Below are 14097 nucleotides of genomic sequence, written 5' to 3' on the forward strand. Positions count from 1 at the left end.
CCTCCACGTGCTCCAGGTCCTGAGGACCACTCGTTTGGAGGAGCACACGTCCAATAACACCTCCGACCTAAAGCCTTCCAGAGCAGAGCAGGTTCATTACTGTAGAACACACACAGCTTCATACACTTTACATAAACACACACACACACACACACACACACACACACACACACACACCCCAACTTCAAAGACCTGCTTTTACTGCTTTATCAGTGTTTTTCTCTCAGGACTGCAGTAAATGGGCCTCAGAGAATGATGGTCATGATGATGATGATGATAATGATGACACCATCAGAAGGACAAATAATGACAGTATGCTTCAAAGTGAAATATAAAATAATGGTAAATAAAAAAAATAAGATTCATAAATTTTCATAAAAAAAATCATAAAAGATATATAAATTGCACCAGTGTCTATTTATGTAATTTGTACTACTGTACTACTGTAATGCTAAAGTAAATCTGGGAGCCAGGAGCACTTTTTAACACCAATCATTACTAATCATTACTAATCAACATTAAATATTTAAAATGGTTATTACTATTATTATTGTTATTATTGTTATTATTGTTGTTGTTGGTCACAGTGAAGAATCTGTCACTGTCACAGTACGGTTCTGTTCTCTGAAGCTCCGGTCCTGGTTCTGTAACGGGACGGTCAGGGAGTGGACCTAAGTGCAGAGATGAAAGCCTGTAAGGACAGGCCTTATGTGTGATGTAAGGATGTGGGTAATGTGACTGTGGGAGAACAGTTTGAACCAGCAAGCCTCCCACCGCGCCACCAGCGAGCACAGGCGGGAAAATCAAACAAGACGCCAAGATGAAGCTCTGACTGAGGACAGTTAGCCCCTAAAAAACACCAGTCTGCCCCTAAAAACCACCAGTCGGCCCCTAAAAACATCAGTTAGCCCCTAAAAAACATCAGTCAGCCCCAAAACAACTGAAGAAAAACAAATAAACACAGCTCTCTCTCTCTGTCTGTCTGTCTCTCTCTCTCTCTCTCTCTCTCTGTCTGCTTTGTTTGATCTGTTTGATAGTTGAGCTGTGATCTCTTCAGCTTCTTTCTTTTACAACCCTGTTATCTTCTTCTCCTTTGAACTTTTCTTGTTTCTGCTTTTAAACTCCTCTCTTTCTCTCCGCTCTGTGAACCGTACCGGTCAGCCCTCTACACAGGTGTGACAGGGAAGCACTGTTTGTCGCAGTATTAAATGCTGTGACCACCAGGTGTGTCTGATTGGCACTGATTACCTCTAGGATCTCTGGGGACTGGAGTTCCCTTGGGTAACAGTGCCTCAATGCCGTCGCCCTCTGCTGGTAGGCGGCGGTAGACACTGATCCCTTACAGGGTCTATGAGCAGCGGTGAGTCTGGTTCCTGGTTGGAGATTGAGGCTTTGTCACCCCCTCTGGCACGAATGAAAAATATCCCAGACACAGAATATTTAATATCATAAATTGTCAATATCTATAGATTTTAATACTGAAGGGCAGTAAAACTGTAGTAATACTGTAAGAGCACACACTGTGTGTGTTTGAGGAGAGGAGTGTTACTGAATTGGATGTAAGATAAGTGAGAGTGTGTGTGTGTGTGTGTGTGTGTGTGTGTGTGTGTGTGTGTGTGCTCTACTCCTCCTGCTTGTGTGTGAGCTGAGCTGGAGTTGGAGGCATTACTGCTGAGCTTCAGGCTGTCTGCATTTGGAGATCTGGAGATCTGGAGGTTTGGAGATCTGAGGGTTTGGAGATCTGAAGGTTTTGAAATCTGAGGGTTTGGAGATCTGACGATTTGCAGTTCTCAGAGGAACTAAGGAACATACACTGCTGATCAGGTAGATAAAGCTTTTATATCTCCTCAGACTGAATCAGACATGATTAGTCACTAAAGACATCAAAGCTCAGCAGGTGAGATTAGAACTCATAACTGAACAGTGACGGGAGGCAGAGCTGCTCTACTACTCAGGTGGTGTTTACGTGTCGCTGCTGTCAGATCAAACACTGTACACACACAGAACCACTCTCCAGCCGAGCTCATTCAGTCTGGACTGCGTGAAGTCATTGCTTTAACTTCATCTTCATCCTCATCCTCATCTTCATCTTCGTCCTCATCATCTTCTTCATCTTCACCTTCATCTTCGTCCTCATCATCTTCAGCCTCAAAAATGTTCCCCTGCTAAAGAGCTGAACAGGAAAAACAGGCAGTGCAGTGTCTGACTCTGGGGTTCTATCTACAGTAGTACTGAACCAGGGTTCTATCTACAGTAGTACTGAACCAGGGTTCTATCTACAGTAGTACTGAACCCGGGTTCTAAATACAGCAGTACTGAACCAGGGTTCTATCTACAGTAGTACTGAACCAGGGTTCTATATACAGCAGTACTGAACCAGGGTTCTATATACAGCAGTGCTAAACCAGAGTTCTATATACAGTAGTACTGAACCAGGGTTCTATATACAGCAGTACTGAACCAGGGTTCTATCTACAGCAGTGCTGAACCAGGGTTCTATATACAGCAGTACTGAACCAGGGTTCTATCTACAGCAGTACTGAACCAGGGTTCTATCTACAGCAGTACTAAACCAGAGTTCTATATACAGTAGTACTGAACCAGGGTTTTATATACAGCAGTACTGAAACAGGGTTCTATCTACAGCAGTACTGAACCAGGGTTCTATAAACAGTAGTACTGAACCAGGGTTCTATATACAGCAGTACTGAACCAGAGTTCTATCTACAGCAGTACTAAACCATGGTTTTATGTATAGTAGTACTGAACCAGGGTTCTATCTACAGCAGTACTAAACCAGAGTTCTATATACAGTAGTACTGAACCAGGGTTCTATATACAGTAGTACTGAACCAGAGTTCTATATACAGCAGTACTGAACCAGGGTTCTATCTAAAGCAGTACTGAACCAGGGTTCTATATACAGTAGTACTGAACCAGGGTATTATATACAGCAGTACTGAACCAGGGTTCAATATACAGTAGAACTGAACCAGGGTTTTATATACAGTAGTACTGAACCAGGGTTCTATATACAGCAGTACTGAACCAGGGTTTTATATACAGTAGTACTGAACCAGGGTTCTATATACAGCAGTACTGAACCAGGGTTCTATTTACAGCAGTACTGGACCAGGGTCCTATCTAAAGCAGTACTGAACCAGGGTTCTATATACAGTAGTACTGAACCAGGGTTCTATATACAGTAGTACTGAACCAGGGTATTATATACAGCAGTACTGAACCAGGGTTCTATATACAGCAGTACTGAACCAGGGTTCTATCTACAGTAGTACTGAACCAGGGTTCTATCTACAGCAGTACTGAACCAGGGTTCTATATACAGCAGTGCTAAACCAGAGTTCTATATACAGTAGTACTGAACCAGGGTTCTATATACAGCAGTGCTAAACCAGAGTTCTATATACAGTAGTACTGAACCAGGGTTCTATCTACAGCAGTACTGAACCAGGGTTCTATATACAGCAGTACTGAACCAGGGTTCTATCTACAGCAGTACTGAACCAGGATTTTATGTACAGTAGTACTGAACCAGGGTTCTATATACAGTATTACTGAACCAGGGTTTTATGTACAGTAGTACTGAACCAGGGTTTTATATACAGCAGTACTGAACCAGGGTTCTATATACAGCAGTACTGAACCAGGGTTCTATATACAGCAGTACTGAACCAGGGTTTTATATACAGCAGTGCTAAACCAGAGTTCTATATACAGTAGTACTGAACCAGGGTTCTATCTACAGTAGTACTGAACCAGGGTTTTATGTACAGTAGTACTGAACCAGGGTTTTATATACAGCAGTACTGAACCAGGGTTCTATATACAGTAGTACTGAACCAGGGTTCTATCTACAGCAGTACTGAACCAGGGTTCTATATACAGTATTACTGAACCAGGGTTTTATGTACAGTAGTACTGAACCAGGGTTCTATATACAGTATTACTGAACCAGGGTTTTATGTACAGTAGTACTGAACCAGGGTTTTATATACAGCAGTACTGAACCAGGGTTCTATATACAGTATTACTGAACCAGGGTTTTATGTACAGTAGTACTGAACCAGGGTTTTATATACAGCAGTACTGAACCAGGGTTCTATATACAGCAGTACTGAACCAGGGTTTTATATACAGCAGTACTGAACCAGGGTTCTATATACAGCAGTACTGAACCAGGGTTTTATATACAGCAGTACTGAACCAGGGTTTTATGTACAGTAGTACTGAACCAGGGTTTTATATACAGCAGTACTGAACCAGGGTTCTATATACAGTAGTACTGAACCAGGGTTCTATATACAGTAGTACTGAACCAGGGTTCTATGAATAATATGAGTACTGTTCTGTACAGAGCCCCACAGAGAGAGAGCGAGAGAGAGCAGCATGGATGGCAGTGGCAGTGACCGGCCAGTCAGCGAGAAGCCTCCTAGAGGTCAGGTCTATGAAGTTAAGGTAGATCCGAACAGCTCAGCCAATCAGAGCTACCCGTTTGCGGACGTGGAGCTGCTGCAGGCGTTCAAGCCGCTGATCGTCCCCTGCTACGTGCTGGTGGTCCTGGTGGGAGTTTTCGGAAACTACCTGCTCATCTACGTCATCTGCCGCTCGCGCAAGATGCACAGTGTCACCAACGTCTTCATTGGTAACCTGGCCTTCTCCGACATGCTGATGTGTGTGACCTGCGTGCCCTTCACACTGGCCTACGCCTTCAACCCGCACGGCTGGGCCTTCGGACGCTTCATGTGTTACCTGGTGTTCCTCGTCCAGCCCGTCACTGTGTACGTCTCCGTGTTCACGCTCACGGCCATCGCAGTGGACAGGTGAGTGTACTGCATCAGCTCTAGAAGGTCAGAGTAGGGTTACTCGAACCCTTTTGCTTGAGTATAGTTCCATCCCCGAATCATGATGTGAGATTTTATGAAGCACTGAATCATTTCATAAAGAATCAAAACTGAATGATTCAGGTTTCTGACTCCTGTTGACCAGCTGAAGGCCTCATCTTTGCTGCAGGTAATATGGGGGGCCTGCAGGAGGGGCTGCTGTGGGTAATGTGGGTCAGATTCCAGAGATGAAAAGACCCACTGAAACTCCCGCCTGCTTTCAGTGGACCTCTGCCAGCTCTTTGGAAGTGGGGATGTGAGAGCTTTGGTGCTGAGCAGCTGCTGCTCCCCGTGCAGATGTTTCAGAGATCAGTTGAACGCTGGCAGCAGACGTGGGTCACCATCACCGTCCAGCCCTGAAGATCCCAGTTCAGCTTTGAAGTGTGATTTTAAAATATAATCAAACTGTTTCCTCCAGCCTGGGAAGACCTCACCTCATTTCTCCACCTTAATGAGGTCCCACCTCTCAACTTACAGGACTAACAGGATCTGCTGCTAATGTTGGTCTTGGTGCCAGACTCCACAGCAGGACACCTTCAGAGGTCTTGTGGCACAAATGACATGAACCTACACAATTGTAGGCAGGTGGTTTTAATGTTATGGCTGATTGGTGTGTGTTTAAACTTTGACAACACTGCTGATTAAATAAATATGACGCTTCTGCTTCTGCCTAACGAAACAGCTCCTCCTGCTGGTACCTCCACAGGTACTACGCCACCGTGCACCCTCTGAAGAAGCGGATCTCCATGGTGGCCTGTGTGTCCGTTCTGTCAGGCATCTGGCTGCTGTCCTGTGCACTGGTGGCCCCAGCCGTAGCGCACACCTATCACGTGGAGTTCAAGGGTGAAGATCTGACTATCTGCGAGGAGTTCTGGCTGGGTCAGGAGACGGAGCGGCTGGTCTACGCCTACAGCACCCTGCTGGTCACCTACATCCTGCCTCTGTCGGCCTTGTGTGTGTCCTACCTGTGCATCTCAGTCAAACTGCGGAACTGCGTGGCGCCGGGGCACCGGACGCGGGACCAGGCCGAGGCTCAGCGAGCCCGTAAGCGGAAGATCTTCCGGCTGGTGTCTCTGGTGGTGGCGGCGTTTGGTGTGTGCTGGCTGCCCATCCATGTCTTCAACGTGCTGCGGGACATCGACATCCGCCTCATCAACAAGCGACACTTCCTGCTGATCCAGCTGTTGTGCCACCTGTGCGCCATGAGCTCGTCCTGCTGCAACCCGTTCCTGTACGCCTGGCTGCATGGCCGCTTCCGCGTGGAGCTGCGCAAGATCTTCACCTGGAAGCGCCGCATCGGGATCGCCGGCAACCGCTGCGCCACTGCCAGCGTCGTGCTGTGACCCGAACCCGAGTGTTCCTTTATGACACCCGGCGATACTGTACGACTGAACACACCCAACCATTGAACTCCTGCAGCACTGCAACCATCTGAGATACCATAGCAACTAGCTAGCACCACTTGAACAACACAATAGCAACTCCATAGCAACCACCTGACAACCCTATAGCAGTTCGTCTCCAGCAATTCTACAACGATCACCTGACATACTATAGCAACACCATAGCAACCGCCTATAAACAGCACTGCATGTGTCGCCTAGTGACCCCATTGCAACCACCTGGGACAACAGAACCACCACCAAACAACCCCATAGCAATGTAGCATCCCTGTAGTAAGGCAATACTGTAGTAAGGACAGCAACCACCTGACACACTATAGCAACACTATAGCAACTACTTAAAACAGCACGGCAACCACCTAGTGACCCCATAGCAACAACTTAACCAATTAGCAACAGCATAGCAACCCACCAAGCAACCCCATAACAACCAATTAACAACAGCATCCACCTGTGACAGCATAGCAACCACTTAACAACCCCACAGCAATGTGATGTTAATGGAGTCCACCTCCAGTAATAATGCTGCTAATGAAATAATAAAACTGCACTGCAACCGCCTAGCGACCCTATAGCAACCACTCTACAGCAAACACACTTTTTTAGTGTATAGTGTTATTGTTACAATCTTAATTATCCCTTCCTTTGATCTTCTGTTTTTCTACTTTGCTAAGGGTCAGTTAGGTTTTTGTGGATGTTCTCAGCCACCTTTGGCATCATTGGAACAGATCTTTAAGGTTCTGCAGGGAATCCGGTTGGAACTGCGTTTTTCTCCTGCTGCTGAACGTCAGGGTGTGAAATGTGGGCATGTGAGAGTCCTCCTCAGCCGCCGGAGACAGCTGAAGTCCAGAAGGTTCCTGATGGTTTCTCCTCACAAACTAGTGGACTAATAAACCCCAGTCTGGAGCCCACACCAGACTGTCTTCAGAGAAGCAGATTAGACAGGACTGAGAGATTTTCTGCAGATAAACCGGATCTGTGTGGACTGGTGAAGCAGTCGTCTCTAAGCAGGGTCGGGTCGTTTGAGGAGCAGAGTCTTCATATTCGGCTGAGAGTCTGCAGAAACCTGACCTTCCTTTAGATCCAGAACCATTGGAGAACCACTGAAATGCTTTTCCTGTGAATATTTAGTGGAAATGATGATGATGATGATGATGATGATGATGCATGTTCACTGAAAAATGAAAGTCAGATTTGTTCTGTGCATTTAAAAATAAAGAAATGGACCTGGGGTACTGTGTGAAAACAGGGTTCTTTAAAGGGTTCTTTTGTACAGGCAATGGTTCTCAGTTGGACACTCAAAAGGTTCTCTGTCTGATTAAAGAGTTCTTTACATTAATGGGAAACATTTTGTGGCTGGTTCTGTAGAGAACCTGTTAAAAGGGTTCCACATGTGTTATGGGTCATATGGGTGGTTGTGTCTGTACACTCTCTCTATAATACATAAATACAGTCATATGCAAATATATCCCACAGGTGGTTGCTGTGGTATCCCTGGTAGTTGACTGGGTGTTGATATGATATCCCAGGTGGTTGCATAGATGTTGTTATGGGATTCTACCTGGTTTCTAGGGTGGTGTTAGTGCACTTGACAGACAGCCAATCAAAAAGCTCACCTTTCTCAAACAAATCAAACCTTCTGGAGTAGATTCTGCGCTGAATTGTATAGCCAAACGTTTGTGCAGCCCTCTAATGTCACCATGTAGCAACACCCTAACAACCGTGAAGGGTATCATATCAACACCCCAGTAACCACCTGGGGTACCACAGCAATACAGTAGCACCCCCTGCAATACCATATCCCATAACAACCACCTTGAAAATCACTACCAACGGCTTAACCTGATCACTCTGATTGGCGATCCATTCTTCAGCTACACTCTGATTGGCTATCCACTACAGACACTCTGACCAATCCGAAAATTAGACGTGAGCGGCGAGTCACTACAGCCAAGTCCAGTAAGGTCACAGAGGACACTGAAAATAAATAAGTCATATAAAATTTCAATAGGACCAATAATAAAAGCAATGTCAGCTCCTTTACGGTTGCCATGGAAACAGACAATATTTTTCATTAGCAGATGAAAATAAATGAAGCATAATGGAAACTTCTGCCTTAACCTTTAAAACTAATTAAGTGATTAACTCTTAAATGTTTAGATATTTCATTCAGGTGAAGGTCAGCACGTTTATTATCAAAAGAGAAAAAAAACAGACCAAACCAAGCAAAACCAGAAAATTCCATCAACAAGATCAGTTAACGAGATCAGACAAACACTGATCAAAACACTGACGCATCATATATATATAAACATTCGATTTACTGCTTTAAACATCAGGTTTAATTCAAGAAATAAAAAAAAACAAAGAAAGAAAGATGCACCTCTGTCCTACAGGCGTGAGTTTAAATAGAACTGAACAACAATATTTTAAAATATATTTATTAGTAGTGTATATACACCAATCAGCCATAACATTAATACCACTTCCTTGTTCCTACACTCACTGCCCATTTCCGAGCGTACAGCTCGAGTCCAGGCTGTATCCATCTGTTTCTCTGAATACTCTGCTGTCTCTGATCCACTCGTACCAGCGCAACACGCACTAACCCTCCACCACCATGTCAGTCACTGTCACTGCACCACCCAAATACTACACTGCTCGGTGGTGGTCAGTCCTGTGGGGTCCTGAGCATTGAAGAACAGTGGGAAAGAAGGCTGATAACAGAGTCTGCAGAGAAACAGATGGATACAGCCTGGACTACACAGGGCTCCTTTATACTCAGTGGAGCTGACAGAGTGTAGGAACAGTGGGGTTCTAATGTTATGGCTGATTGGTATGTATGTGTTTTTCAGATTTACTCAATCAAACGCGTGAACCCTAATCAAAATCATGTTTCGCTGTGAACCAAAGGCAACTAACCCTAAAGAATCGTGAGCATTTCTATGCCAAAAAAGAGAAATGACTAGACCAACACAAACATATTTCCCAGATTAAGCTGCCTGACCCAGTTCTGATCCTTTGTTTTTACCGCTGTGTTCAAATAACAGCAGAAAGAAACTACGAGAAAACTGGAGAAATGAACAAAGGGGCTAAACTAAATAAAGTGCTGCATTGTTTTCTTCCACAGATCAATAATCAAACAGAACGGAAGTAAAGGAAGGAAAGGTCAGTTAGTCCTCGCCCTCCTTCAGCTTCTGCTTGATGGTCAGATATCGCCGGACCTCCTCTGGCGAGCGAATGTACGCTTCGATTTCACTGTCCGATATCTCCTCATCGCCCGTCACGGTCTGCTCAGGAGCGTCCACTCGTGGCCGTTTGTCAGTTCTGACTGATGGGGGCAGGAACAGGTGCCTTTTACCCCAGTGCACCTCACCAGCAGGGGGCGCACCGTCCTCTGCTGCTTTATTTGCAGAACAAAGGTTAAAGCTCTGCCCCTTCATCTTGGAGTCCTCCAGCTCAGACAGAGGGGACGTGTTGGAGTCTTTTGTCTCTGTTCCCGATTCTTCATCTGCTTTCTGCTGAACTTCCTCGTCATAACGCCTCATAGCCTTCAGCAGCAGAGTCTGCAGGTAGGGGGCGCAATGCAGCAAAAACAGGGTATCTTGGTTAGGGCTATCACTATTGATTTTATTTATTTTAATGATGAACTGAATAAAGAGTGATTTGCAATAAAGCCCAATAATAATGAAATTAACCAAACAATATTATTATAAAACACTTTATTATTATTATTTATAATAAAAATAACTACTATATCATAGTAATATAATAACTATAATAAAACTAATGATTACTATTAGTAGTAGAATAATTATCTGAAGTTATCTATATTGCACTTTTTAAAACAAAGTTTCACAAAGTGATTTATAATGAAAATATAATAGAAACTGTAAAGCATCCGTCATCACGCATGACGTTAAAACTAAACCCTGTATCTGAGCAGCTGTCCTTACATTTCATTTCATTTTCAGCTGCTTTATCTGTTCTGATGAAATCTAGAGCTTCTACAGTAAACTCTCTCACTGCTGAGATGATGAATCATTTTTTATCTTATTTATATTATTCATTTATATTATAAATAAATTTAACTGGAACAGGTTTGGTGTAAAAACATATCATACTGTAATCCTCTACCTGCCGGTGCTTCAGGATGTCGTCCACCAGCATGGCCACAGTGCCAGGCTCCACAGCGCCCCCTCTCAGCCACGGGAGCTCCTTGCCCAGCTTACACAGCACGCCCCGGAGCTCGCTCACCCGCATGTGTGCTGCATTCTTCCGCACCGCACACACTTCCTTACCCAGCCTGCTGATCTGACAGAACTTATTCAGAGTGAACTTCATCCGGGCCTGAAACAGAACACACACACACACACACACACACACACACACACACACACAGAGCCATCACTGTCTAATGACTACCGAGTTTAAATCAGAATTCACTGAAAAAATATGAAACTCTAAATATTGTTTTACTGCTCCTGTCCCACTACTGTGTAAATAAATACACATTTTTAATTAAAAAAAGAAATCTATGGCATTGTTTAAGAAGTAGTTGCTGTTCTAACTTAAATATGACATTTCTGCGAATATTATTTATTATATGAGTTAACAGACCACATTTTATGTGCCATCTTAAGCAAATGAACAATAATTGTATATAATAAATGATTGAATACAATCTTTCTATAGTGCTTTCTCAAATATCTTTAGATGTGCAATTCTGTTGTAATCTGCAGGTTTGAGGTATCTACACAATAAGCCTGCTGTCATTAATGTCCAATAAACACTCACCATGGGTTTTAGCGACTGCCAGGCCACGTAAACACATGCCATTAGAATGGGCAGGGGGTGTCGCCCAGTCACCAGCCACGTATCGGCCGCCAGCTCCACCAGAGCGGTGCCACGCTCCACCAGCCGCCGGGGGGTCTCCACAAACATCTCTGAAACCTCTCCAGGGGACAGTTTATACCTATTCCAACACACAATGACACTGGTTAGTCCCATCACAGTAACACCACCTTACAATAACCCTACAGGTCATCTGAACATCATCTGAACTCCACCGGTACCCGTAGCAGTAGCTCTCCAGCATGTCGGTAAGGCTGGTGGTTGTGGGCTCGATGCTCAGAGCCTTGGCCAGCTCCTGATAAACCACTCCTATTAAAGTCGACTCCGCCTCCAGCAGGCTGCTGATGGTTCCCATAGCGATAGGCCAGTTGTTCTGCCTGCAGGTGGACAGAACACAGCACCCGCCCAACACCTCCTTCTTCATTAAGTGGACGTGTATGAAGGTGGGGTGGTTGTAGGCACGCTCAAACAGGCTCACTGCCCCTGACTCCATATTGCTGGGTAACCTGAGGATACGGCACAGGGCGCGCACTCGACTCAGCCCTGCGGACACACACATCTCATCTGTTAGTACAGGCCTATCAGCTCAGGGCTATCAGCTCAGGGCTATCAGCTCAGGGCTATCAGCTCTTTCTCACATGTTTATTTCTTGTTATTTCACTGTAAAGAACTTCAAGGGACAGTTTAAAATATAAAATGTAAATAATAATAATAAGGTTAATTTATTAATATTACTACTAGAGGCACAGACCTGCTCTCCAGGTTTCTTCACACTGTTTCATAAACTAAAATACCAGATTTTTGTACGTTCATGTCTGAAATGATGAGGATAATTAAAGCTGATCTGGTCATTCTGGTCTGATCCTGCTGAAATTACCTTTAATAAGATTTGGACATGGTTTCTTGGTCACCTCTGTACTCTCGTAATACGGCACGGCTGCACATGGAGGGAAAGAAAAGATTATTAACAACAGAAACAACAAGAAAAAACTCTAAAATATCTGAGTGCAGGTTTCCTCATTACTCCTGCTGTGCTGCTCATCGCTGAGGGTGGTGGTGAACACTCCCTCTGATACGAGCGAGCCGCAGTCCTCGCAGACCCACTGCTTCTGAGAGTACAAATCATCCTCCACCACGCTGCTGGAGCCGCATTCAGGACAGGAGCTCGGCATGGCTGGCCTACAGGAGAGACCCATCACACAGAGCCATTTATCACACCCTCACCTTTAACTGAGCTCTACATCACAACGCTGCCCCAGTTTCATACGAGACTACTTCACTGCACTTCAGCGATCAGCACGGTTTAACCCTGTAGCTTCTGCTGTTCTGGATGATCGTGTTAATCCAGCTTTTTCTGATCAGTTCTTTTATTTTCTAGAGAGCCGGAATACTGCAAATACAACAGGAAATACACACATCAGGTCAGAAAAGAAAAAGAAAGTTAAGTAGTGCATGTAACTCATTTTCTCCTTTTCTAAAATTAGATGAACTTTATTAATTAATATTTATTAAATTCATCTTCTGCACGTGGAATAAAAATATAAATTTCAAACAGTATAGTAACAGTGTGCATATTAGAGCAGTAAACAGAAGTTACAGTGTTAACTGAATAAATAAAGAAGTATTAAGTATTAAGTATTAAGTATTATTGCTGAAGATTAAAACTCTGTAAGGGGGGGGGGGGGTAGCTGGATCTGGATCTGTTTATATAACAGCAGATATATAAACTACACTAAAAACGTCCTATAAAGCCAACCTGAGTTTAAGAAAGGAGTGATATATAATATGAGATAAATAATAATATAATAAGATATTAATAAAGCCTGTTATCATTAATATCAGCAGCGCGGGACTTCCGCTTCAGCTGCACAGTCAGAGACACGAGCAGCATTAGCTAAGGAGCGCGCGGCCTCCTAAACTACTAAACTCTGCAGCTCCGTAACTCACAATCCGGACAGGACGGAGAGGAGAGAGCGGTCAGACCTGCAGCAGATGGTCAGTTGAGAGGGGGAACCCAAAACCCCGAAAAGACCAAAAACACCGACCAGAACCCGCTCAGACCTTCGCGCTGCGTTTGTTTACATGCTCGCGCGCTCCGGGGGGAAACGAAAGACGGCGTAGCATTGGTTCCGCACTGAGGCCGAGCAGGAAATCTAATAATCTAATAATTTAATAATTTAATAATTCTCATCAAATAAATCAGAATAAACTCACTGACATTTTTATTATTTTTAAGTGTGCCTTAATATTCAGTGTGGTCTGCAGGACAATCTTAGAGTCCCAGTTCTAAAAAAGTGTCTAAAAAGGAGGTTTAATGAACTGCAGGTGAGTGGAAGCAGAAGGTAAGTGTTTCTAATAAAGTGGCCAGTCAGTGGAAGCACAAGGTAGGTGTTTCTAATAAAGTGGCCAATGAGTGAATGCACAAGCCAGGTGTTTCTAATAAAGTGGCCAGTCAGTGGAAGCACAAGGTAGGTGTTTCTAATAAAGTGGCCAATGAGTGAATGCACAAGCCAGGTGTTTCTAATAAAGTGGCCAGTCAGTGGAAGCACAGGGTGGGTGTTTCTAATAAAGAGGCCAGTGAGTGGAAGCACAAGGTTGGGGTTTCTAATAAAGTGGCCAGTGAGCGGAAGGTAAAGGTAGGGGTTTCTAATAAAGTGGCCAGTGAGTGGAAGCAGAAGGTAAGTGTTTCTAATAAAGTGGCCAGTGAGCGGAAGGTAAAGGTAGGGGTTTCTAATAAAGTGGCCAGTGAGTGGAAGCACGAGGTAGGGGTTTCTAATAAAGTGGCCAGTGAGTGGAAGCACAAGGTTGGGGTTTCTAATAAAGTGGCCAGTGAGTGGAAGGTAAAGGTAGGGTTTTCTAATAAAGTGGCCAGTGAGCGGAAGCACAAGGTAGGGGTTTCTAATAAAGTGGCCAGTGAGTGGAAGCAGAAGGTAAGTGTT

At 44.3% G+C, this 14097-nt stretch overlaps 2 protein-coding genes across 5 annotated transcripts; one reads left to right on the top strand and one right to left on the bottom strand.

Annotated features, from left to right (window-relative positions):
• Nucleotides 1-4407: 4407 nt before the first annotated feature.
• Nucleotides 4408-6244, top strand: prlhr2b (prolactin releasing hormone receptor 2b). The gene is made up of 2 exons (XM_072659250.1): nt 4408-4841; nt 5608-6244. The coding sequence occupies exons 1-2, from the start codon at nt 4408-4410 to the stop codon at nt 6242-6244; spliced, it is 1071 nt and encodes a 356-aa protein (XP_072515351.1).
• A 2223-nt stretch (nt 6245-8467) lies between these two features.
• brf2 (BRF2 general transcription factor IIIB subunit) lies at nt 8468-13264 on the bottom strand. Of its 4 annotated transcripts, none has more exons than XM_072659386.1 (7): nt 13106-13264; nt 12183-12337; nt 12036-12095; nt 11380-11701; nt 11102-11279; nt 10442-10654; nt 8468-9870 (listed from the first exon to the last, which is right to left on the bottom strand). In XM_072659386.1, the coding sequence occupies exons 2-7, from the start codon at nt 12328-12330 to the stop codon at nt 9478-9480; spliced, it is 1314 nt and encodes a 437-aa protein (XP_072515487.1). In that variant the 5' UTR covers nt 12331-12337; nt 13106-13264; the 3' UTR covers nt 8468-9477. The 4 variants fall into 4 exon arrangements, with proteins under 4 accessions (XP_072515487.1, XP_072515486.1, XP_072515485.1 ...); XM_072659385.1 differs by having other exon boundaries at nt 12183-12548; nt 13142-13263; XM_072659384.1 differs by having other exon boundaries at nt 12183-12548; nt 13106-13263.
• Nucleotides 13265-14097: the final 833 nt, after the last annotated feature.

The sequence above is a fragment of the Salminus brasiliensis genome, chromosome 16 (assembly GCF_030463535.1).
Source record: "Salminus brasiliensis chromosome 16, fSalBra1.hap2, whole genome shotgun sequence".
Taxonomy (NCBI): domain Eukaryota; kingdom Metazoa; phylum Chordata; class Actinopteri; order Characiformes; family Bryconidae; genus Salminus; species Salminus brasiliensis.

Excerpts from the sequence above, each read along its gene's own strand:
- prlhr2b (XM_072659250.1), top strand. The coding sequence starts at position 4,408 with ATGGATGGCAGTGGCAGTGACCGGCCAGTCAGCGAGAAGCCTCCTAGA. Across the intron at positions 4,842-5,607 it reads ACGGCCATCGCAGTGGACAG|GTACTACGCCACCGTGCACC; the intron begins GTGAGTGTACTG and ends GTACCTCCACAG.
- brf2 (XM_072659385.1), bottom strand. The coding sequence starts at position 12,354 with ATGGGTCTCTCCTGTAGGCCAGCCATGCCGAGCTCCTGTCCTGAATGC. Across the intron at positions 10,655-11,101 it reads GGCAGTCGCTAAAACCCATG|GCCCGGATGAAGTTCACTCT; the intron begins GTGAGTGTTTAT and ends GTTCTGTTTCAG. Across the intron at positions 9,871-10,441 it reads ACATCCTGAAGCACCGGCAG|ACTCTGCTGCTGAAGGCTAT; the intron begins GTAGAGGATTAC and ends CCCTACCTGCAG.